The 25966-nt window shown below is 44.2% G+C and overlaps 3 protein-coding genes across 15 annotated transcripts in view; all 3 read right to left on the reverse strand.

Moving 5' to 3' along the window:
• Positions 1 to 180: 180 nt before the first annotated feature.
• On the reverse strand, positions 181 to 6929 carry LOC144073397 (interleukin-17 receptor E). Of its 5 annotated transcripts, none has more exons than XM_077599179.1 (17): positions 6687 to 6929; positions 5803 to 5818; positions 5635 to 5724; positions 5402 to 5490; positions 5227 to 5319; positions 5046 to 5148; positions 4475 to 4623; positions 4337 to 4405; positions 3815 to 3881; positions 3410 to 3588; positions 3278 to 3325; positions 2885 to 2930; positions 2647 to 2798; positions 2512 to 2577; positions 2390 to 2441; positions 2197 to 2304; positions 181 to 1492 (listed from the first exon to the last, which is right to left on the reverse strand). In XM_077599179.1, exons 1-17 carry the CDS (start codon positions 6825 to 6827, stop codon positions 780 to 782), a joined length of 2181 nt encoding a protein of 726 aa, XP_077455305.1. In that variant the 5' UTR covers positions 6828 to 6929; the 3' UTR covers positions 181 to 779. The 5 variants fall into 5 exon arrangements, with proteins under 5 accessions (XP_077455305.1, XP_077455295.1, XP_077455320.1 ...); XM_077599169.1 differs by having other exon boundaries at positions 3410 to 3591; XM_077599194.1 differs by lacking the exon at positions 4337 to 4405.
• Positions 6930 to 8312: 1383 nt separating this feature from the next.
• Positions 8313 to 21949, reverse strand: brpf1 (bromodomain and PHD finger containing, 1). Its single transcript, XM_077600619.1, has 16 exons — positions 21281 to 21949; positions 19103 to 19875; positions 18585 to 18774; positions 18065 to 18352; positions 16757 to 17274; positions 14952 to 15141; positions 14710 to 14841; positions 14463 to 14591; positions 13745 to 14114; positions 12896 to 13198; positions 12459 to 12737; positions 11630 to 11777; positions 10430 to 10563; positions 10239 to 10354; positions 10017 to 10171; positions 8313 to 8986 (listed from the first exon to the last, which is right to left on the reverse strand). Exons 2-16 carry the CDS (start codon positions 19828 to 19830, stop codon positions 8803 to 8805), a joined length of 3864 nt encoding a protein of 1287 aa, XP_077456745.1. The 5' UTR covers positions 19831 to 19875; positions 21281 to 21949; the 3' UTR covers positions 8313 to 8802.
• A 1134-nt stretch (positions 21950 to 23083) lies between these two features.
• LOC144073447 (serine/threonine-protein kinase WNK2) overlaps positions 23084 to 25966 on the reverse strand; it is a 30295-nt gene continuing 27412 nt past the window's right edge. For 7 of the 9 annotated variants that reach the window (XM_077599340.1, XM_077599281.1, XM_077599332.1 and 4 more), the window contains one exon: positions 23084 to 24997. In XM_077599340.1, the coding sequence (XP_077455466.1) occupies positions 24770 to 24997 (228 nt within the window). In that variant the 3' untranslated portion in view covers positions 23084 to 24769. The remainder of the gene's footprint in view (positions 24998 to 25966) is intronic. The other 2 variants (XM_077599298.1, XM_077599290.1) reach the window with 2 other exon arrangements.

A 25966-nucleotide genomic window follows, 5' to 3' on the forward strand; every position in this document is an offset into this window, starting at 1 on the left:
ACAGCACGTGTAGTCTGCAACCTGTGTATTAACATGCAATTAATTAAATAAGTAAAATAACACTTGTCTTTGTGGTTATTTTGGTGCACAAAAACATTTTTCAGCAAGGTAGGTAAACGCAAAAAGAATTTCAAAAAAAGATTCTTCAAACACTTCCAGTTAAAATGAATTGGACATCTATTGTTGTGAATGGAACCCAAAGAGTGAAGGTATTTATTAAACAATACCAAAATAAATAATTTGGTTATTTTTACAATGAAGGGAGCAACAATCAGCATTGAACAGAAAAAGATTTGGCCTCGCTTTCGAACAGGGTTCATCACTTCACGTACACAGACAAGATGGCTCTACCCTGAAGGCTGCTACATGCAAGACAATGGAGCCATAAGGTCAAAATATTGCACCTGACAAAACACATCAAATGCCAGACCATCTTCCATCTTGAAAAATGATCCCCTGGAGCTGATCTTTTCATATGAGGTTTGTTAAGAGTTGTGTGGAGGGTATAAAGCAATTCTCTTTCACTGAGATTGCCATTTCAAAAACATTCCAACCATCGAGCCCTTGGAAAACCCTTGTGTGACATAACACAAAGTACACAAAAATGTTGGTTGTTAGTGTTGGGGAGCTCACGTCTGCTGGTGGAAGCCAGAATCCTTATGTGCAAGGTGCGTGTTCTGAGTGGACCACAAACAGTCTGAGCAAATGGTAAGTGGAGCTCAGGTCCTTGCTGAGAATCCTCATTGGCTGCCTGCAAAACCTCCATCTGACAGGAGCACTCACCTTTGCTCGGGAGGTAGCTGTGTGCGCAATCTGCGGGCCAACTTCCGAACCAGCCACGTGGATACCCATTTGGAAACCAGTCTTGGCCAGCAGTGCCACCCAAACGTGCCCTTTGTTCTCGTCAGTCCTTTGAGCTCCCGGATGAGGCCTCCTAAATCCCGAGGTATGCAAAAGCGAGGGACATCGCGAAAAACTTTAGGGATGTTTCCTCTGTGTCCCAGTCCTCCAAAGTAGACAAAGGCCGCACTTCCGCCTTTGCACTTCTGCAGCGCCACTTCCAGGCGGTCCAGAGCAGCCTCCAACACTGGTTGGATGATGGCAGAAGGCGACTTCTGCAATTCCAGATCCTCATCATCTTCCAGAAGCTTTCCCCGTCCTCCCGCGTCGCACACCTCATCTTCGCCACCACGCGTACGCCGCCTCCACTCGCCAAACGTTCGGTTGCCATCGGGACTCCAGACGATGAGGACTTTACCGCGCGCCTCCTGTACAGCCTCCCACTGGCCGTACAGCCAGGGAAGCGGCCCCAGATCCGCTATGCCGGTCCCGGGGCCTGCCTGCCCTTGAGAGCTGGGGGCGCACAGGGCCATGTGGACCGTGGTGCCCAGATCCCCCCGGAGGAGAGAAGCCAGGGCGCGAGTGGCCGAAATGTGAGATGAAAGCTCCGACGAACACACCAGTAACACCGGCCTCTGGATGTACAACCAATCTGCACGCAGGAAAAGAAGGAGACAATGAGAACCTCCTTTCCAACAAGCCTCTGGCCTTCCGCAAACCAGGCAATGTGGCTGAATACAACTGAACTGGGTAATTTGCATATGTGTAAGTACTGATTGGGCACCCCGTCCACTTTGGGGAATTTTTTTTAGACTTTTAAGTGTGGTCTATGTGAGTAAATATGTGCAGCATTGCATTTGTAAGTTGGTGTTTTTTTAATCGCTTAACAAGGGTAATTGCAATCATTAAGAAGGGGAGCAATTGGCCAAGGTTAACAAGTATGAAAACGGAGTACCCGAAGAAAACCCACGGGGAAAACAAAATGTTCTTTGATCAGTCTTATTTAGACATGTAACTTGTTGCCTGCGAACTGACAAAAGTATGTGTCCAATCAATTTGATGTTGGGGGATGGCAGCAAATGAACCAACATTCCTCCCACTGAAAATAGATTGGATGTCAGCTCATGATAAACTCCTTCAGATAAAAGATGCATGAAGACATTTCATCATCCCTACCAAAATGGCTGTCCTGAGAGAAGGAAGATCCGAACCTGGGATTGAACCCTCGAGCTCAGAACTGTGAGGCTGATATAATATATATATTCACATACGCATCAAACTATAAAGTTTATTTTTTTAAGAACCATTAAAGCTACGTATATGCTTCTACTCTATAAAGCAATGGACAGAACTCACCTGTTGCTCCTTTTTTAACCAGGGAATGCATAAAAATGGCAAAAAACGCCAGAAGGAGAAGAAGAATCAACACCGCCAGTGCTCGTACAGCCAATCGCTCGCGGCGGTCTGCACGAAAAAGATGGTGGCGTCATTGCTAAAGTAAAGCATGCCTGCAAGAAGCTGTTAGAATCAAAATCACAAGCGCACTCACAGCGGGGACACAGAATCCTTTGTCCAATTAGTGCGGGTGAAGTCCGCCACACCTGCACAATGTCAACCAGTGAGCAGAAAAAGCAAAGTGACGCTGCATGGGAGATGACGGAACTTGTTTACCTGAATACACGCTTGCATCGCAACAGAGTCGAGAGGAACCCTTATTTGGCTCTCCGTCGCCTCTTTCTAAGGAACATTTCAAGATAAATCAAAGTTTCGGGAGCTGTTCATCCTCGTCTTACGTGCAGCGCTTACCGCTTGGACGGAGCGGACAGGCCCACTGGACTCACATCCTTTCTCGTTCTGCACGCAGAGCTGAGCCGAGAACACGGCTTGGACTGAAGAGTTAACGCGGACGATCAAAGCGTGCGGGGTGGCCTCCAGGGAAACGTGCCACAGTGACATGTCTGCAACAAAAAGGGTAAACGTCACGATTGGTAGTCACGGGGAGTTAGTTTGAAAAGTGCAGTAATAAGTCAAATCTTCAACTCACCTGGCAGGAAGGGGCAAGAGATGTTGTGACTGTTTTGCAGGGAAAACTGCAAGCCAAAAATGTTTCATGGTGTCAGGATGTATTTTTCCCATATCATATTTGTCCCATATAATTTGTCTTTTTCTTATTATAATACAATGTAATTTGAACTTTGTCCTAATAAAACAAAATTGATATCCTTGTGATAATACGTCAGGAAAACTATGTCAACTCACTACATTTACACATTTTAACTTTGCACATTAAAGTGATACTTGAAGACACCATTCCTTTTTTAAGTGCGACTTGATGTCCAAAGGACATTTAGGAAACCTAAATTTCCAATGAATAGCTTCAGTATATCAATCCCAATCGTGCTGGCTGCAGTTTTCCTTTGTTGCAACATTTCCTCACCTTGACGCACATGCGAGGGTGTTTGTCCACCAAAGACGTATTGTAAACCTGCAAGGGGGACACAGCAATCGCCCTTCATCATTGAGCTGTAAATAGTCCAGCATCAAAAGAACATTTGTGTGCGGCGAGTACCAGGTCTGGGCCTTGTTGCTGCGTCTGCAGCGTGGAGTTGGCGACGGGGATGCAGAGGTTCTGCTGAATCCTCCAGCAGAGGGAGCTAGAGATTGGAAAGTATCGGGCGGGACACTCGGTGCTCAACGTCAGACTGGACTCGTAGACAGTCAACTCGGAGGACAACCACACGTCTTCCACTTCTGTGCACACGCAAACATTTACTCATGGGATGCCTTTAACAGCAATCGACCGACATCCTTCCGAAGTCGAAGGGTGGAAGCGAACGGTCATTTTCAGTGCCATTGAATGCAATAGATGTCTAATCCATCAGAGAGGGTTGACAAAAATCAGAGTGAATTGGACGTCTGTGGACCACATTGGCAGCTGATGAATTGAGGTCAAAGCATTTTCCCGCTTACTCACCTAGCAGGGGGGTTGTTTGTAAAGGGCACACTGTTTTTCGAGGGGGGTCTTCATGAATGTAGTAGACCTGTCAACACAGGAGAGAAAAGCTCATTGTCAAAGCGCCATTGTTTAAAAATAATAATAATTACAATAATAATTGACACCCAAAGAAATGCAGTACAAAATGCATTTAATAACTTTCAGGTTTTGACCTGAGGAAACTCTTTAGGTGACGAACTCCACCTTGTGAAAATTGAAAAGGGCAACATAATGTAGTCTGAGCTCAAGCTTCTTGTGCAGTCCATATTCAGTTATATTTTCATAATTTGCTGCAGGCCAATAAAAACTGGGCAAGGGGTCGTAGTTTGGACACCCCTGGACTAAAAAATCTGAGGGCAGTTTAGGGCCAATTGAGACAGATCAATTATTCTTATTTTTCTAACATTTTTGTCTTGTTGCATATTGGCGCAACAGATGAAGGTGAATGGTGCTAAAGTGTGTCCATGCAATAACGTGAAATGAAATAGAAAATGAACGTACTTGTACGCAAACACAAGGAAGCATATACGGGATTTTGAGCAGAGTGGAACGCAAATGAGTTGGATCAATCTAAAAAGACAAAAATCATAAAGAAAAAGTTACCAATTTGGTGCGCTATAGGTTTCAACACGCACTTACCGTGATGAGGTTGGAATGTGAGCCTTGTACGCAGTGGTGTGCACTCCGTTTGTAGCACCACCTGGCATGCACTTTCTGGTCAGACTTGAGGGTGACGTTGATGGATTTAGATGCCAAATCCAAAGACAAGTTAAAGCTGGGCACAGCATCTTAAAAAAAAAAAAGGTACAGCAAGACACGTGATGTGCCAAAAGGGACTTTGGATCAGCATTTTTTTTTTTAATCTGCACATTCACACAATCATTTACTGACTGAGTACAGTAAATGATTGCCTCTCACAAGGAAGAAGCTGTTTGACATACTAGGAATAGTTTTGTGGCATGAGATGTCACTCTGCCATGTTTTTGAATTGGAGACGATACAAAACTTATTTTGCATAAAGCAACGTTGGGAAAAATGTTCTGTCCCCACTGCAGTTAGTCAGTCTGGTTTAGTTTTTGGCACATGAAAAGTCACGTTGTTGAGCATCACATTCTTAACTCAATCGCTAATTGAAGTTCAAGTTCAAATAGATTTGACGGCTATCGCTGTCAATGCCACTTAAACATTATCGCTTTCTGAGACGGCTTACCTGGATGGAGGGATGTGGCGCTACACCGTTGCGACTGAGCAATGTAAGACACGATGACTGGATGCCGCGGCTCAGCTTCCACGCAGTCGTAAACCAGCTCCCACTGCAAGAAGACCAAAAACAAGGTCAACCGAGTTGCTTTGAAACAGCATAACTTCTCCAAAAAGTAACACAATATAACCAAAGTTTCCGTGTTATTGACACGTGGCCCATGTTGTGCAGCGATGTCGTGACACCACACCCGGATTTCATTAGTGCCCTTCTTCATGCGCCACTGCAACGACCAATCAGATACGCCAAAGATGATGACATAATACGCTCACAGAAAATTCCTCTTAAAAGGTCAGTGTGCAAACCTTTTTCTTTGTTCTCTTGTATTTTATAACAGGCTGGAGAATTTCTTTTCTTGCTGACACGATCCGAATGGTTGGAGCCTGATTTAAGTCTGGAAAGAGGACACGCGTCATTACAGGTGCAAAGATTTAATGCCATGGGTTTTTCTGGGGGGGGGATGCATTGTTTGTCTCAAAAGAAATGCTATTACATTTCTAAGAATTCGAAAAGATAAGACTTTACCGCCACGTTCTACCTTCGTCTTTGATCCAAACACGGATGGCGATGCAGTTGCTTTCAGATTGGTGGTGGCTCATTTTCACTGGGCACCCATCTGTCTCTAGAGCTGTAGTCCAAAAACAGGTCATCAGTCAAAAAAAATCACCAGAAGAATAGAAACACAATCAGCAAAAACATGACTGACCCTTCATCTGGGATTTCTTCAGTTGAGTTGGAAGAAGAGAGGAAAAGAAGGAAAAAAAAGTATTAGATTTTTGGCCATTGTGTCATTGAACAACAGATTTGCTTCATAACATTTTCAAGTCAATTTCTTATATTTTGTGGATTCATTTGTATTTATTTTACTATGTGTTATTGCAGACTTTGTACGTTATATCACCATACCTGTCAACCTCTGCCGATAACTGCCCTTATAAATGATTATGATTCCCCTTACAAACCCCGCACAAAAACCTTAAAAACACCGTACGAGTGTTTTTAAGGTTTTTGGGGGGTTTGTAAGGGGAATCATAATCATTTATAAGGGCAGTTATCGGCAGAGGTTGACAGGTATGTATCACTGTCGATTACGGTGAGTAAAGACGTACATTTCAAGGAAACAGTAATGTTATGTGGAAAAGGAAATATTTATTTTCCTTTATATTTCCTTTCCTATTTCCTTGGTTTAAACATTTAAGTGCATTTTCATCCCTCCCCAAAACACGTCAGAGGCACATATCGGATCGGGATTCAGTTAAAAAAAATACGGTATGGCATCGGGACAACCCGAATATAAACAGGAGTCTAAATAAAATAGGATCCATTTTATTTTTTGTACTTTACGACAGGATTCCCGTTAATGCAACTCAAATGTCGCGAAAACACATTTGAAATGAGATGGCAATCCGCCAACATCTTTACGAATGAGCTGCTCTTTGGATAAACATTTGAAGCTCAAAAGAACAGAAGTCACGAGTGGACATGGAGCGGATAGCTCACGAACTACTTTTAAAATTTAATACTCGAGGCAGTAACGTCAAAGTATTCCTCAACAAATTGAAGTCGACATTGACTCACTCACTCACTCACCTGGCAAGAAAGGCTCGCATTTGGTTGGGGAAGGAGTTCAGTCGGCAGCGGCATGTGCGCGACGACTGCGACCACCACGGCGACGGCCAGTGCCCCCCGACTCAGCCAACATTTTGCGCCGCTCCCGCTTTCCAAACTCATCGTAGGCAGGCAGGGGAGAAAAAAACAAAACAAAAAAAAGACTACACGTCCGTCGTTGCCGTGAGATGACGCGGTGTTCCAAATAGAGGTGTGTAAGCGTGGGCTAGTCAATTTACGTAGAATGGGCGGATTTGACTCCTCCTCTCACGGTAGCCACGTGACAGGTGGAAATAACAACAATAATTACATTGATTTTTTTTTGTCTCAGTATGACATTTTTAACCCATAACACCTTGCGAGCTGAATTTTATATATATATATATATATATATATATATATATATATATATATATATATATATATATATAATCTCATTTTCTGAACCACTTTATCCGCACTAGTCGCGGGGGTGCTGGAGTCTATCCCAGCTGACTTCGGGCCATGGGGGGGCACCCTGAATTGGTGGCCAGCCAATCGCAGGAGACAAGGAGACAACCATTCACGCTCACACTCGTACTTAGGGGCAATGTAGAGTGTCCAATCAGCCTACCCTGCATGTCTTTGGAATGTGGGAGGAAACCGGAGTACCCAGAGAAAACCCACGCAGGCCCGGGGGAGAACATGCAAACTCCACACAGGTGGATTGACCTGGATTTGAACCCAGGTACCCCACTGTGAGGCCGACACGCTAACCACATTCACTGGGCCGCCCAGATTTATTTTTATGTACTTGTTTTCCTCCAGGGTTTTATGTACATATATTTGTAGACACCTTGAAAGAGGTTAATGCAAATTCTGTCATCTAAGGGTTAAATGAATAAGTGGGTAAAACATGCCTCAAGTTTTTTTTAAGAGTTCATAATGAAAATATTACTTACCAGTAATTGGCGATCAAATAAAAGTGAAGGAAAAAATAGCATAAGGAAGTGAGAAAGTGTTTTTGTAATGAGCAAATGCTAAAGTGAGAATTAGAGCAGGTATTTGTTACACCTTAAATTGCTAAATCACTTCTCCACTAATATTCCAGTGAGCTGCAAAATGTTTTCCTCTTCACCTGACTTCAGATCTAACATACACTATTTTCAGTGATAGACGACCAATGTGTTTGAACTGGAAGGGTTCCCAACCCTCCAAGTTCTAAAAAAAAAACTGAATTTCCAGTAGTGTTTAGAGCACATTATAAGGATAAAGCTATGTATTACCATTGCAACTACGCAAAATAGCTCACAGACTGAAGTTGCATATTCAGCAATTCAAGCCTTATTTCTTTTGCGGGCAAATACGTGTATGACACATACGGTCAGACCAAAAAGCCCAACGAGGTCACATCCTGTGTTAACTGGCTGTGTTCTCGAATCCACTTCATTTGGTAGAGCAGGGCTTTACACAGGAAGAAAAAAGAAGGTATTAAATGGCAACAAGTATAAAAGTTGTTTACCAGAAGATCACTGCTTGTCATTGGGAACAATAGACATGCAATTGTTTTGAACTGGACGGGTGCATTCAAGTTCACAAAATCGCAAGCGACCACACGTGCGCAAAAAAAAAAAATCCTTCATTTTGTTTGTTTATTTATTTTTTTATTAAACTTCTATTCTTATGCAATCTGTATTCATATAAATGTTCTAAAGCGCTTAACCAGGGACTAAGAGAAAGTGATGCTATCATGCGCCTCACTTTGGTCACTGACCTAACAACCTGTGCGACAATACAAAAATCTTAAAAACGGGACAAAGTGAGATTACAAGTGACAAATAAATTTTAAAAAAGACGGCCAAATGTCTGAAGAAGCAGAACACATAATAAATTAGTGGAAACTGGGCCATTGTTGGGGCCGTTGGAAGCGTGTCGGTCGGATGTATGCGTGAACGTTTTTGTTGGCCCCAACGTGAGGCCTTCTGCATCTTCTGCCACCTTCACTATAATTTGGATTTCGTTCAACATGATGAGTTGGCCCTTGTGGATTGTTTCCACGCATGTGAATTCCATGATTACACGGGTGCCCCTCAGGCAACTGTGACACAGCAGTGGCTTTTTAGTCGCTGTCAGAGGTCTCGCTACTGGGATCCCCCTGCACTTTGCTGCGGTGCTGCATGGCCCGGTGGTAGGCCACCTGCACCGACTTCCGGATGTTGGACTTTCTGCCCTCCAGCATTTTCTCTTTGTCCAGCTCCTGGTCCACGCCCAGCGGCACCAGCTTGGAGCGCGGCAGCCACTGCCTGCACATACACAGAAAAAGAGGATTGGCAACTTAGCTCCGGTGCCGTTCAACTTGTTTTTCCAGTGGTTGAGCATTTAGTCGCGAGCTTTCTTTCTTCCTTTTTTTTTTTTGTTTTGTTTAAGGCATTGATTTCCAGGTCAAACAGGTAGAGATTCATCTAAAGCAAAAATTAGCACCATCAACCATTACAATTCTGGTAATAATGTTCATTTTTTAAAATCATAGAATCTCATTTTGCCTTTTCTAGTAGCTTCCTCAGGAGTTCAACTGGCATCCTCTTGGCTGAGAATTGATCATTCCAGCTCTGAAATGCATCACCTTCTTTGCAAGCATCCAAAGAAGCTAAGCCAGGAAGGAGAAGTAAAGTATTTGTTGTAACCCTATCCCTAAGGCTTGTTGTCGTCACGAGCCCAAGCCCAGTATCGTTACTGCTTTCTAGCCTGTGACACAAACATCGGAGCTTCACAACTCTTTGCATAGCTGTAATTTTGCTGATATTCCCATACTTAAGAGTTTTCAAATTCAAAAATTCAGTGGAATAGAAGGCCAAATGCAATGAGGTCTTGATCCACCTTTTACAAAAGCTTAGACTGCCTTCATGACATGATTGTATTTGTGATTTTTGCAATATTGTTACATCGCCTACAAATGACAAGTAACTAAATGACTTTGCGAAGAAACACACTTCTCATGTTTCGCCCCCTCCTGCTCGCCTTGACTTCATTCAAAAAACACTTGGCCTATTTCTGTGAAATGTTCTTTCATGATTTGTTCCATTTCCATGAGAGCAGGGCCACAAGCACCTTGCGTTCACACACCCTGAAAAGCCCCTTATGGGGGTGATGTGGTTTGGCTGTTGAAATACGGCGCAATTCCAGCATTAGCGTGCTAATTAACTTTCCATTCACAATAGACCAAAACTGGTTCAAAATGACAAATGTCCGTCATCTACCCAATTTCTTCGGACTATAAAGTAGACCATTGTGTAAACAGAATAAGAAGAGTCAGCAAAAAGACAAAACACTTACCAGGTTCTCTTGTTGTCAAAGAAGAGCACCAGGAAGAGGTGCTCCCGGGCTTCCTGGGTCATTTGCTCTCCGAGCTTAAGAACATCCAAAGGGGGGACAGGAATGGGGACGCCGCGGTGGAATACCCCTTCCCTGGGCATTTTGGGGTCAATGATCTGCAGACAAGCGTCAGTCAGCGTGTTAAATGAGTAACGACCGGGCTGCGACGTTGCGTCGCCTCACCAGAGCAGGATAGGACGGGTAACCTCTGCACTTGGCCCACACCAAGTCCAGCGCCTCCAACGACGAGTAATCGTCCGACGTCATCCAGCATCCCGACCTGGCCCGACTGCGGACCACTGATAGCAAAAGGGAGCACGGTCAACACCGATCCGCTTTGCCGCCGTTCTTTCGCTTCGAACGCTTTAACTCACGGTGCGAAACACTCCGGGAGCCTGACACCGAGTACGACTCGTTTTCCGTGCCGGACGTCTCCTCGCTGCTGTCTTCCTGGAAGGCTGAGCGCGAGAATGACGCCTTCCCTCTGCCTTGCTTCGAGGGTGTCGTGCTGTCGACAAAAGTGGAAGTGGAGAAAAAAAAATGCAGAAATCAACAAATGACGTAGCAAGACTGATATTCGCCCCTTCCATCTTCTGCATTAAACTCAGTGTTGCTGCCCTTAAATGAATTACTGCATTTTCTCGCATATACGCCGTATTCGCTAAAAAAAAATTACTGAATCAGGGGTACGGCTTACATGCGCACAAATTGGACTTGACAAAAATAAACTATCTTGCATAAAACGTGAAAACACTCAATTACTTGTGCCTGCCATTGCTCGCTCGGGGCGCCGCCATCTTAGCAATGGATGACAAACTAGACCCCTACGGACACACTTCCTGGTTGTACTGCTCACGTGACTTCCTTTTTGAATTGTCTACGTGCAGGCAACACCCTTTAGGCATGTGCAATCTAGCAGACGATCCTTTCAATTCATACAGTATCTGAGAAGTATTACATGCGATGATTTTTCTCAAGATTTTCCCTTCAAAGTAACACATTTGCACTCCCTATTAAAACCATGAATATGGAGGTGAAAATTGTGAATAAGGGGGCGTCTTATACCAGAGAAATTGTACAATTCAACGATTTTAAGGTAATCTTAAGGGTATGGCTTATACGCGGAGGCAGCTAATATGCGAGAAAATACGGTAGTTGGCTTATAAATTATGAATGCTATGTATGGTACGGAATTAATCGCAGCCAGACAAATAAATTTGTTGGCCAAGCCGACAAAACTATTGCAAAATATATTTTGCCAATTTTTAGATCGGACAAAAATTCGGTAAAGTAATCATTGCGTCAGGTTCACCTGTATCCCAAAGTAAGTGTTTTAAATTGTAAAATTCTACGATTTTAAGGCAATCTTAAGGGTACGGCTTATAGGCGGCTAATATGGGAGAAAATACAGTAGTAATACAGTGGTACTTCTACTTCACCATATTTGTACATTTTCTGCTTTGTCAATTTGAAATTCCACGTCTCATTTGTTTTAATTTTAAAAAAAATAAAAAAAGAAATCGATCCATATTATTGCAATTCTTTTGATCCCACAATACAACATAGCAGCTGACCTCGTCCGGTCGGAAGCGGCGCTGCTGCTGCTGCTGGTGGTCGACTCAGAGTCTGAGCTTGAACGTGGAAGACGCGTGTCGTTTCGGTACACTCTGAAGCTCTCCGTCACAGGCTGGTTGCCTCCGCCAAAACCGTTAGTCGGGAGACCTGCGCAAACGTGACCGAGTCAATGGAAAAACAGGATTGAATCAACAAATTGCATTTACAAATTGTTTGGACAGGCGAAAAAGCATACATAAAACTGAATGAAACAAGGATCAGTAGAAATACTCAACACAACTGATGTACTGATTCTCAAAGTGTGGTACAAACATTGAAAGTGGTATTAAACATTCCCATCTCAACTGAGCACACAGGCGGATTTTTGTTTTGCTACCAACTTGTATTTTTGTCGGTCTATTTAAATTTTATAAATATGCGCCTTGCTCATTTTCACTGTGTGAAATATTACAATAAAACAATCGAGATGGGCAAGGATATTGTGAAAAGAAACAACAACAAAAAAGTTTTGTAATCACTTCATTCCTATGCTAATGGTTCGGCAGATCCTCAAAATTAAGTGAGTTAGACTGGGGTACAAGAATATGTGATCGGGAAAAACTCTACCTTGTATAATAATAAATCCAAGTCCTTTCTTAAATCTATGCTCCGTGGGCTAAAGTAATAACTTTCATCTTGAAAGTAGATTACTAAATTTACATTTACAAAATAATCTAGCATTCGATTAAAAACACACAAGTCTGTTTGATGTGACTGTTTGAGTGTAATACAACCCGCCCCCCCAAAAAAAACAAGGTAGAATTAATTTACTGCGTGTGTTTGCAGTACCTGGCAGCAGGTCGTCATTGTCACTGTCGGTGTCCGAAGTGGAGCTGGTATGTGGGCTGCGGGGTCGCTTTCTCTGCCTGCTCGGCGAAAGCATTGGCAACTGAGGGGGCCCTATGGGGCTGGGAAGAACCCCTGCCGTGGCGTAGCCAGGGTCACGGTTTTTAGGGGGTCGTCCAGGCCTTTTTGGAGGTCCAGCCATTTTAGGATTCTTCTTGGAGAAGAGGACAGATGTCCGTCTGCCCACCTCTGGAGCCAAGGCACACGACGACACGCTGAGATCTGTTGGGGTACAGAAAACAAAGGAAACGCTTAAACAAAATGCCAGTCAATTTTGCAAAAGAATATCCCGAAAGCACCAGCCAAATGATATTTCAAGGCTGACAGAATATTGGGTCTATGTATAGTCAGTTCAATGAGTATTTGCACGAGCAACTGACCCTTTCCTCCTAGCTCTTGACTGCTGCTCTCTTCGCCTTCGTCGTGGTGGCCCGCAGATGCGTGATGAGGAAGCGATCCCCGATCTCCTCCCCCGCCTCCGAGGGTATCCCTGCCCTCTGAGCCGCCCTCTCGCTGGTGCGCCAGCTTCCTTTTGATGACGCTGAGCTCCTTGCGGAGAGCTTTGGCACGACGAGACTGGCCAATGCTGTGCTTCCCCGAGCTAACCTCCTCCAGACGCGCCTGTACGTAAAGCAGCTGCTCCTCCAGAGGCAGCCGCCGCCTGTTTTCTGCCACCAGAAGCTCTGTGGAGAAAGCGTAGGGATGAAAGGATTTGCGGGTTTTGTCACAAAGAGGTTGCCTAGTTTTGCTTTGGCAAGAAATATTGGCATGAACCTGAAACACTCTCTAAACTTAACAGCTCCATGTTTATCAACCTGAATCCTAAACTTTTCAAATTCAACAGTTCAATGTTTCGACCCATTTTGGACAACTTGCAGTAAATTTTGATTTTTTTTAAGGAGTTTAGTTGAGTAGTCATCTCTCGACCCGCAGGTTGTGCAATCGATTTATTGCTGTGCTGTAAGTACCTTTTTGATCGTTCAGGTTTTTTTTATTTACATTTTGCGGTTCTCTTTGCTGCCTAACAGCAAGTTGAAAAGCGCTGACACAAACAACTACTGAATATCAAAACATTTAGAGAAGGTCAAATAAAGTTCAGGTGCATTAAAATTTCAACCTGGAGTCAATTACAATTTACATTGTTTTGGAAGTAGAATACGTGGAATTGACTTCTGATTGACAACATTTTTTTCCTCCTAGCAACTACAAATGGCGGACGGCCAGCTCACCGTCTTCATTGGACGATAAGGGCCAATCTCGTTCTCTTTCCCGTTCCCGTTCCCGTTGGCGTTCCCTCTCGTGCTCCCGTCGGGTCTCGGGACTGGCCTCCCGAGGCAAGTGCATGCCGCTCTCGTAGTCAAAGCCGATCCTGTCCGCTTGCCGCCTTGCACTCCTGATGACGACTCCGCCCATCTCTCGAAGGCGCAGGGCGGCCCGATAAAACACTGTGTCCTTGGCGTTGTACTTGAGGCAGTTGTTGACGATGAGACCAAAGTCACCCTCGAAGGCCTCAAAAGTCAGGTATCGATGAGATTCCAAAAGGTTCCACATAGTCTGGAAATCCATGGGAGTGTCGATGTGGTCGAGATAATCAGGGACCTGCAGCCACAGTCGGCAAGTGAGTTTTAAACCAAACGTGGGGTTCTTCTCTCTTTATTATTTATAACAACAACAAAAATCGTATTATATATTATAGAATATTATGTCTAAAATGCCTTTCCTATTTCTGCATCCTCACCCTCTTGCTACTGTGACAACAAAATTTCCCGAATACGGGATGAATGAAGTTATCCAATCCAATTCAATCCAATCCATGTTAAATATTGCATCAACAGTTTTAAAAAGATACTGAAATAAAATATTGTAGATGCGCCATTAAAATAAGTTATGCAAGTATTGGCTTAACAGAAAACGAATGTATGCACATATATAAACATATTGACAGACCTCCGCAAGGGGTACGGGCTCCGTAAAGAAGTTGTTAACGTCTCTTTCCTGTAACTGCTCCAGTGTACTCCTCAGGAGCACCAAGAGGGGCGTCAGCTGCATTTCAAGGGCCATCTGCTGCATTTTAATCTGAAAACGGAAAGACATGTTGAGCTAAAAAGAAAAAAACAACACATCATTTCCCATGTCGTGATGCTCTCTCAGTGCAAAGTAGTCGGGGATCCCCCCCCTTGTCAATGTGTCTCACCGTCTCCCTTTTAAGTTTTTCTCTCTTGCGGATGAGTTCCACCAGCAGCCTGGCTCTTTCCAAGTCGTGTCTCAGTCGTTGCCAAGCCTTCAATTGCTCCTTCAAAACCGTTTGCTTCTCCTCGCCGTCTCTCTGGAGCAGCAAAACCAGATGTTAACATGAAACGGGTCCCAAGTAGGATACCAAAGTGCCCGTAGTTTGGGAAAAAAAAACACTTGCCAAGGGAAACTCACGCGACATACCAGAGGAAGCTGGGTCGAAGGCTGCGGCGGTACGGGCTCTATGTGTCGCTGTGACTGCAGGTGCGTTTGAAGACGGCGCAACAGGGGGACACCGTTGCGACTTTGCCTCTTAAGGGTCCAGTAGCTGTGAAGCCGTTGCATGAACTGGCTCTTCCTGGGCACCGTTAAGTTGCTGGTGATTTTGCTCAACCTAAATCAAATCAAACAACAGTTGACCCTCCTGTTCAGTTGTGATGACCAAATAATGCGCTCACGACCTCCGCAAATGATTTAACTTAGTTTTTCAGTCCTTTTTGCATAAATTAATGCTCTGCCAGCAACTGGATGGCAAAATTCAAAACAGGTTATTGAGCCCTTAAATAAGATTTACAGTTCAAATTCGATGCCTTTCTTCCTCATAAATTGCTCATTCGCCTACTCCGGTTTGAAGGCGATGAAATCTTAAAGAAGTCGGACATACAGGAGTAACTATAGGCTCGAATCCCCATCTTTGAAAAGAGAAAATGGCACCTCATAATGGCGAATGGTGGAGACATTTTGAGAAAATGGAGAAAAATGGTACCTCATAATGGTGATTGGTGAATGTGTTTTGCTTGGCCACCAACGTTTTAGCTCTGGGCACAGAGCAAAATGAGCGCACAAACGGCAAATTATCTGATGATGAGCCTGAGGATGCAGAAAACGCATCAAAAACGACCAGGAAACAGCGCTAAGGAAAACATTATTCACGACCGTTTGCTGCAGTTTTGTCCCTCATAGAACTCTCCAGCATTCACTTGTGTACTCTTTCTGAGGTGTCATTTTGATCCGTTGTTAAAATGAAAACGCCATGAGGAAGGGAAACTGATAAATAGTTAATTTGATTGAACGAGGAAATCCAAGGGTCAACATTCTGTTGTGAATTTTGCCTTTACATTAATTTGTGCAAACCCAAAACACATAGGTTGACTTTTACATTCACAAGATTAAAAAAAAAAAAAAAAAAGAAGGGGGGGGGGGGGGGGGGGGGTGCACTAACTGGGTGCTGTTTCACCGCAATAGAACCTTCATTTGCAGCCAGCCCTCTCAGTTCAAATGTATTGAACGGCTGCTAGTAACAAGCTCATTTAAATTGACAGCATAAGGATGAAAAGAGCCACATTATTTGACGTCAATCATCAACTCCTCTGAAAAAGTTCAGTCGATTTCAACATAGGAACCCTTCATTGGCATGATTCAATTTGTGAATGAATCAACTGCTTCGATTCAGGTTTAAAAAAAATGTCAGACACTGCTTCACTGTGCCATTTCTCTTGAATTAAATACTAAAATCCAAATTAAATAGAACTAAAAAGTAATGAGAAAAACTTACGTACAACACAATTCTTAGATTGAAATAATAATCGATTTTAAATCAAAATTGTGAAATTAGACAATTTTGAAAGGATCAAGCCATATTTTTTTCCATCGTGCGCTTGACTGTTCCAAGATCTTTTGTGCTAACTAATAAAGCTACTAATTTCTGCTACTTTTAACGGGAAATATTTACGGTTCTCATTTTAACAAGACATCCAGAAAAATGCTACCTCCTTTAAAAGTGGCACAATAGATATCTATAGTTAATGTGAAGGGATTCAATTTATTCTACCACAATATTTTTACTTAACTTCCTCAAAAAACGAATTATAACACTTAAAAAGGACACTTGAGTGTCCTTGCATTATGAGTCATATTTTAATGTATAATGCAATTCCAGGCCCCATTTGTAAATCTTTGGGACATGCGTGCGTTTGTGCTGAGCAGTCGCAATTCGGCGTAACGGTTACCTATGAGGGGGGATACACGGTACGGAGACCACCGGAGCGGCAGCTCTTCTTTCAGCCAATATCTTCCTTGCTCTTTTCATCTTTAGCCTAGACTTAGCCTTGGCGCGCTTGGAGCGTTCCGAGCTCCAACCCCGGGAGTCTTCGTCATGGCAGACGGAGGGCTCGTCGTCCTCTTCTGGTTCGCCTTCGCTCTGAGACGAGGCGCCGCTGGTGCCGCCGACCCCTCCGAGCGGACGGGCGGATCCGGGTGGCGTGTGGATGTCGCAGTAAGCCGTCTTGCGGACACTGAAGGAAGTCCCGTTGGCGCCCGTCTCTCGGACGGGCTCCATTTTCATGTAGAGACCCGCCTGCTGCGCGCACGTGACGTGGAAGGCCGTGTAGCAGTTGGCTTTGTGACATTGAATGCAAGCGCCGGAGCCCCGCTGCTTACAGATGTAGCAGGTCAGCTTCCAGCGGGCGGGGGGGATGTGTTCGATGCTGTCGATGGGCTCCAGGAAGACCGTGTTGGCGAAGCACACCTGCACATACAGCAGGTGTCACTCTACAATTTCAGTGCTCGTTTCCTAATAGTATTATAAAAAAAATGTTTAGCAAATTTTGGTTGAACACTAACAGTGAGTTGATTTTACTACAATGTGTGTAGCAAGACTTTTTAAATTATTTTAACGCAGTACAAACCAATTTAACGCAGTGAAAATAATGTAAGAAAATTATTCACGCTTTTGAAATGATCAGGTATGAGTATTTAAAGGACATTTCAATGTTTGTTTGAAACTGTACAACCTAGCCTTATGAAGTGCAATACCAATTTGAGCAATCAAGTTAAAGATAAGTGACACAGAAGATGACATAATGAGTTAAGAAAAAACACTGGGTACCTTCGAATATCTTTAAGTCTTGTGACTAAGATTCTACCAATGACAAACAAAAAAAACAAGAGTGATAGAAGACACATTTTGTTTGTAGTAAATCAAACATTGAAAACGTCATTAAGGATGGAATTTTCATTTGTTTAAAATGATTTCATTCTGAATTCACCAAGTGCCTAAATGGCAGTGTTTACTTGCTCGAGGTCGCTGTCACTTCCTCATGTCTGCCAATACGCACTTCAATTTTTTTTGGGGGGGGGGAGTCACCCTGTATAAATTTGATCTTAAAATTGTTTTTTTTCCTCTCTCCATAAGTTAACAGAAGTCTTGATCTCTGATCTCTTTGGTCTGGAGACAATCTCAAGTAAAAACACAACTATAACAAAACATTGTTGGAGTCATGCCTCGTTGCGTCGTGTGGGGGAGCGTGGAAACTCACCTCTGGTATCCAGAGGGCGCACACGACGTGAGCCCATCGCGCGTCGTCCGTCTGTTTGAAGGCTCCTCCCTTGTTGGGACAGAGGGCACAGTCCACCGCCCGACTGGGTGACTGCAGACAGCGGCGACACAACCACTGGCCCTCCGGGATGTACGGTACTCCGTAGCACTCCTGGTGGACGGCCAGGTTACACATGTCGCAGAAAAGGATCACGTTGCTATTCTGGCACTCTCCGTCGTTACAGATGCAGCAAACGGCGTCCTCGTCAATCAGGGTGCTCGGGTCCGCCTGGTATAAACCGGAGTGATGCCTTTTTCAAATACATGTCGTAGCATAATCAATTTATGGGGGGAAAATGAGTTTAGTAAAACAGTCTTTATTTACAGCCTGGGTTCCTGGACAACCAAACGGAATCCTTCATTATAAAAACTAAATGGCAAAATAACTTAAAATGCGACCGACTTTTGGGGAACAGAAGTCGTTAGTGAGTAAGCTTACACCTGTCCACGCTCAATCATACCTTGTTATGGCTTTCAAAGTAGGACTCCTTTTCAAGCCGGTCCATGAGGTACTCGAAAACCTCCTGAGGAATGGAAGTGACACCATCGAGCCGCCGCTTGTCGTTCATGATGTCGAGCCAGATGTAGTCCTCCTCGTCAATGTCGTACTCCACCTCTTCATCTAGTTCCTCCACAGACTTGTCGATATACCTGCGAAAAACCGCATGAAGCGTTACGTCGGAGAATGTTGGTGCGACTGGAGGGGTCGGCAATGCTGATTTGATATTAATGAGCCATTCCTTTGGTTGTGGTAAATAAAAGCCTGTAGTGTAAAAGAGCTCAGCCATTGAGCACAAGCCTTTTGTGTCGCCAAAGTTTCACAGTGGTGGATGTGGCAACCTACACGACAGCTTTAAAATGATATTTCTACCTCATTGTTAAGTGATTTTTGCCCTTCTCTGAAACTCTGTCGGAGATTAGTACATAGCGCGCACACATAGTAAAGGCAAATGGTGGTGGCTTTAAATATGCATCTGACCTGTAATAGGACGTTGGACGAGGAGGTGCGTCGGGCCTCTCCTGGTCCAGTTCTCGAAAGACGGCCTCAGGAAGCTTGACGGCGGGCCCCGACTGAGCGCCGTGGTGGTGAGACGAACTTTCCTTCTTCTTCTCCTTACTTTTATGCTTCCCCGACTTGGGCGTGGCTTTGCCCCCGTTGGGAGACGGCATGTCAGACCTGTCCTTACTGGCGCCGCCCGTTTCGCCTCCGCCATCGCTACCGTTGCACACGCCTCCGGAGTGGGCGCCTGTGATGGATGGCGGGCCGTTCTCGGCATCGCTGTCCTCCTCAGACACAACGTCGATGTTCTCAAAGATGTTGATGCGGTGAATGCGTCCTTGGATCTCCAGCTCCACCATGCGCTGCGCCTGGGCGTACGTCATCGTGTCCCGGCCAGGGGAATGAGAGGGATCCGAGTGCCCGGGGCTGCCGGGCGTGTTGCCGCCGTGCCTCTGCCCTCCCCCTTGACCGCCGTCGTCCATATCCATTGAGCCGGCTAGTGACGCGCGAGGCGGCCTGCCCTTGCGTTTTTTGTGGGGCGTGGCCTGCACGGGAGGCGGGTTGTCGTGGTCATAGTGGTAAAGGTGGTACTCTATACCGCTGTAGCTCCTGTAGACCTTCCGGCAACTATCCACGGGACACTCGTAGGGCGGCTTGGTGGCCCGCAGGTTGTGACAGAAGGTCTTCACGTCAAAGTCCAGCCCCATCACGCCAATGGCCACGGCGGGCTCAGACGCCGTTCAGGTTTACATCTGGAACCGAGGTCACAATGCAGATTTAGGCTTGCACTGGTATCACAAGATACATTTCAAATCCAAACGTCCTTTGAGACTACCCAGGTAAAATGAACTGGATATTTATCGTCATCAATGAGTTAAGTAATATGAAAAAATATATACATACTTTAGAGTGTTATTTAGAGCCATTAACCCGGTGTATTTTTTTATTTGCTTTTATTTCATGAATGTGGTTTTTAATAACAATGTATTAATATGTACATCTCATCTCATTTTTTGAACCGCTTTATCCTCATTAGGGTCGCAAGGGGTGCTGGAGCCTATGCCAGCTGACTTCGGGCCAGAGGCAAGGGACACCCTGAATCGGTGGCCAGACGATCGCAGGGCACGAGGAGACGGACAAACATTCACGCTCACACTTTTCTGTCTTCATGATTTGATTTGGTGATTCTTGCTTTGTTGTTCTGTCTAATCACCCTCTGCTACTGTCACAATGAAATTTCCCGAATACGGGATGAATAAAGTTATCCAATACCTAGGGGCAATTTAGAGTGTCCAATCAGCCTACCATGCATGTTTTTGGAATGCAGGAGGAAACCAGAGTACCAGGAGGAAACCCACGCAGGCTCGGGGGGAACATGCAAACTCCAAACAGATAGACACGAGCTGGATTTGAACCCAGAACCCCAGAGCTGTGAGGCCGACACGCTAACCACTCGCCCCGCCAGGCTGCCCAATAAGTACAATTATAAGAAATTGTTAGGAAATGATTCATAAAAATAATTGCTAATGTTGAAGTATCTTCAAATGTCCAAAAATAATCACCTGCCCTATAAAGGGTCTTAAATATAAACTTTTGAATAGCTGTTAAAGTAGTGACCACTGTCCCCCAAAGTGTCAGATACTCCAAATAGAATAATTTATAGTATAGTCATAGTGAAGACATGAGAAAATTAGCGTTGAAAAGCTGCAATGTGTCTTTTTGATCCAAGAAGATGGTACAAAAATAAAAGGAATGTGCAATACTCTCTTTAAGTCAATGAGTATTTTCAGTATACTATTTGTACATCCTATTTTTGGGATCCACGTCGAGCGTGTAAATAAAGCTCGCGTTGATGCGTCCTCGCTGGAGATGGTTATGACAGCCCATCTGCTGCGAGAAGGGGGCTTTTGATGACCCGCTGCCGAAGCATCACTTCGGTTACTACGGATTAGTTGACGGCAAAACTTCCGCAGCGGGGAAAAAGCGTTCCCTCGAAGCTAACATTAGCCTAGCATGCGGCCACAAGGAAACTCGTTGTCAAATTCCGCTTCTATGGGAAATTGAGCCCAGGCAAAGTGCAACATTAATGCCCGAAAAGCACCCGAGCAGCAGCTCGTGTTACCCCCCAACGAACCCAAGCAAGAAACGGGCACTTACTCCTCCGGGTTGGCTTGGAAGGAACCCTTCCGTCGTCTCCAAGGCTTTGAAGGTTCCCACGATTTGAGACGAATGGCTTCAAAATCCCCACGTACAAATCCAAGCGAGCGTGGGCTTTGCTTTTGTAATTTTTATAAAAGCCCGTGGTCCCTCAAACGTTGCATTGTGTGAGGAAGAACTCAGTCACTCGGTCAATGTGAGAGTGGAGGCGCTCGCCTTGAACAAAGGCGGCTGCCATTGCTCCAACGTCGTCCTACAGGACGCCCGCTGGCACTTTCGACACAGAGCGGGAATCTTTTCTGCCCACTTATTTCTCCTTCTAAAGCTTTAAGTTTATCGCAAAAACACGCGATCTACTCGTTTATCAATAAACAATACCCACGTCCGTGTTACTTGTCACACCAACCGGGGGAAAAGGAGATAAAATACACCAGGTTGTAATGGTGGTCGAGGCGGACATGCGCGATGTGAGAGATGAGTTAATGGCAAATTCAACAATAGCAAAACACACACAAAATCAACAAAACACGCAAACAAAATCGCTGCGAGTTAACAAAACGAAACGAAGGTCGCCAAGCCACTAGGGGGCGTGACCTACGCGGACAAGACTCACTCGAAAAAACAGAGAAATAACGAGATGGACCCTAGACAGACTATTCAAAAACAACGTGCTTTTGGGCCGCCATGTTGAACAGGGAAGTTTCAAAAATCGCAGTGCACTGAATTCTCAAGATATTAAATATAACATTTTTTTCATGCGGGTTTTTCATTACAAACGCCAGACATGTGGCCATCACACAACATTTATGTGCATTGATATATTATATCACATTAACATTACAATATCTCAGAGACGCCTGTTTTAACCTGCAATTGTCCTTTAGTATAATGTATGAAATAACTCATCAATGTACCTAAATAAGGGTGTCCCGGTGGATGAGTGGTTAGCACCTCACAGTGGGGGTACCTGGGTTCAAATCCAGGTCGGTCCACCTTTGCATGTTCTTCCCGGGCCTGCGTGGGTTTTCTCCGGGTACTCTGGTTTCCTCCCACATTCCAAAGACATGCATGGTAGGCTGATGGGAAACTCTAAATTGCCCCTAGGTATGAGTGTATGCGTGTGATTGCCATCGAGGGATGAGTGTGAGCATGAGTGGTTGTTTGTCTCCTTGTGGCCATCCGATTGGCTGGCCACCAAGTCAGGGTGTCCCCCGCCTCTGGCCCCAGGTCAGCTGGGATAGGCTCCAGCGCCCCCACGACCTTAGTGAGGATAAAGCGGTTCAGAAAATGAGATGAGAGGAATAAGTAAAATAAATCTCCTGGGCTTCACTTATGTCTTATATATGATATCCAAAATATTTGACACACTAACATTACAATGTTATTGTGTTATTGTGTACTGCAGGGGTATCAAACCAATTCCACAAAGGGACACATCTCAGGGTCGCCTGTTTTAACCTGCAAATGTCCTTCTTTATTATAATGTATAAAATAACTCATCAATGTACCTAAATATCCTTTTGTAAACGGCAAAATGTCAACTTACACCCGTCGTAATCAAAATGCCACCTCTGACCGGAGAGCCAAGCTCAGGTGACGCTGATACGAGGTGACATCCTAGCGAGAGGGACGGGGGATACTATCCCATTGACTGGCATAAAATAAAAATAAAAATGTGGATATTAAAAGCATTGAAATATTGGTCCTTGCTAAATTGGAAAACCTAATAGAAAACAGAAGCAATTCATCAAAAAATGTATAGTCCCTCAAATTTATCAAAAAAAAATACAGTGCTAGAAAGGGTTCATCAGACTGAAAATATTTATTTCTCAACAAGGTCAAACAGTGCAGCAGGTAGGGTGAAGGATGCAGCGTGACAGGCTCAAGTATCGCCACTTATCCCAGCAAAATAGGAGCATATTGTGATTGGGAACATTTGTTGTCCGGAGACATGCAGGGAGGGCAAACGCTAGCCTTTTGATCTCGCCACCACCTGAATTTGTACCCGTCCTCTGCTCACAACAATTAAAAACAAAAAACAGGCCAAATAGAAATGCCAGAGAACAGAAATCTCTTACAACTGCAAGTATTTCCCCAAAGAAGAGGATTCTGCATTAAGTACTAGAAAAGTCCAATTCAAAGCGAATTGATAGCTACTATACATCAAAAGCAACAATGCGCACACAAAAGTGAACAAAATTTACACAATAGCGTTCTGTACAATTCACAGCTTGGGAAGATGTGTGTCCTGAAAGCGTTCAAATGTTTGGCGGAGGGCATGACCCCACAACAAGTCAACTTTTGGGAGGGGAGGAAAAAAAGGTGATTCTGAAGAAAAAGCACAGTAGAGTACGCACAAAACCTGAACATAAAAGTACAAGAATGGGAGTCTATATTTTGTGCAAATCTCCCATGGCAACAAACTCATTTGCAATAAATGAGAAAAAAAAGCTTGATATGACACAAAAAGGCAACAACACTTTTCCTATTTGGTAACATCTGGTTCCGTCAATAAAATTTCACCCAACAGCATTAAAAATAAAAAAAGAATAAACAATCCAAACGTTAAATAAATCCAACTTGTATTGAACGGGATAACGTGGTTCCGTGCTTGGATTCAATTGCACTTAAACGCCCCCAGCCTTCACATTAATACATTGACTGTCATTTAAACCGTGAAGGCTGGTAGTAAATGAGCTTCTTTCAGTGCCAGAAAGCAAGGGATGTCCAGACAATTTAAACCTGGGTGGTAGTGAAATATTACTGTGACGTGGACGTTTATACCCCTCAAAGGCAGTGAAACCTGAGTTAATGGCTACATTCCTAGCATAAGCCAACCTGGGAGCCACATTCATCATCTGGCCACGACATTACAATTCGGCCCAACGTTGTGCTGCTGTGTATCGCGTCGTGTTGTACTTCATTTGGGAAGACGGGTCCGGGAATACAATTTGACCTTCAAGGGGGGTTGTTATCTGCTGAGATTGTATTATTTCCTTTTCTTATCACTAACTTGCTTTTCTTTTACAAGGCAACAGTGCTTTCATATCATTACAAGGTAATACTGTCATAGTGAGGAGATTTGAATGTTATTTAATGATCTGAACAAGAGAATTTGCTGTGTGCTACAATGAAATTCAAAGGAGGGCGGGTGCTCGCGGCATGAAATAAAAGACTTCACCCAAGCGAAATAAATAAAAATAAAGATGACTTGCATGAAAAAGTTGAAGATTCAAGGCACTACATTCCGTCGACGTTAATACTGTATTGTTTCTGAAACTCAAGCCACTGGTATTTGAATTCCACTGTGGTGTCTAAAGTGTACCCAAACAAATGTAAAGTGCACAGATGAAAGTAAGTACATTTTGTCAGAAAGCATGAAAGTCTTCACTCCTCACACGTGACATGCACACACGCGTGAAGCGGTTTGGTTTGAAGAGCATCAAGCTTGCCTTCCAGCTCACAATTAGCGCTAAATCTTCTCCCGGATTAGGAAGTCCTGGCGGACTTTGGGGGTGAGCCTTTCTCGGTCTCACGAGCTTGGACTCCAGCTTTGGCACCACCAGGAATGGCGTTTGGCAGGCCCGGACACCGCTGGGCAGGAGCTGTCCCTGCGTAGGGGCTGGCCGGCAGAAGGTATCCAGGGTGGCCTGCTAGAGGGCCACTTGGCATACTCGGCTGCTGAGGGAGGGACAGAGACGACCAGACTGAGTTCATCTAGAAAGGAAGTGACTCAAAGTTAAACCAAGTCACATTGATGTTTTCATCGTATTCATCCTACAAAATAAAACACCTGGATTGAGGCCCGTCACGATAAAAATCTAATTTATTTGCACGTACTATTTGAGTCAATCAATACCCATAATTACATGCTTTAGTCTATCAGTGTTTATGTGTGTGGGGGTATAACAAACATCCTAACAGGGCTGCACTTATAAGCAGTCATTTTTTGTTATATAGATCATTTTCTCCATTATCAGAGGTCTAAAAAAATATACGATTTTCACACTTAAATATTTTGAGTGACAGTCTTTCACATAAAGTTCATTTATGCTCGGTGTCGCCTGTCCTTTGAAATAGTTACAACATTGGCTCTGTATCAGCAAAACTGGTCCTGTCATAACTTGGACAAGATTGAAGCCAAACTAAACAGTATCATTATTCTCCACACCATCAGTGCATGTGTGCGAGCCCCACCTCCAGGCGGAAGATCTACCGTATTTTCACGCATATTCGCCATATTTTTCACAAAAAAAAATGATGACACAACCGAGGGTATGGCTTATATACGCGCAAATTAGACATTCACAAAACTGCAAGGTGACAAGGACGAAACGCCACAATGCAAGACAATGCAGATACGGTCATTTATTTCAAAATAGAGAAAAAGGTAAACAAATGAACAAAAGAAAAAAACGTATCTTGCATAAAACGTGAAAAACTCCCTTGTGCCTGCCATTGCTCGCTCAGGGCGGCACCATCTAACCTAGTGATGACAAACTAGACAGCTACGGACACAATTCCTGGTTGTACTGCTCACAGGACTTCCTTTTTGAATTTGTGTACGTGCAGCCAACACCCTTTAGGAATGTGCAATCCAGCAGACGATCCTTTCGATTGATACAGTATCTCAGAAATACCCAGTGCGCTGATTTTTCCCAAGATTTTCCCTTCAAAGTAACACAT

The sequence above is a fragment of the Stigmatopora argus genome, chromosome 1 (assembly GCF_051989625.1).
Source record: "Stigmatopora argus isolate UIUO_Sarg chromosome 1, RoL_Sarg_1.0, whole genome shotgun sequence".
In the NCBI taxonomy this organism is placed as follows: Eukaryota; Metazoa; Chordata; class Actinopteri; order Syngnathiformes; family Syngnathidae; genus Stigmatopora; species Stigmatopora argus.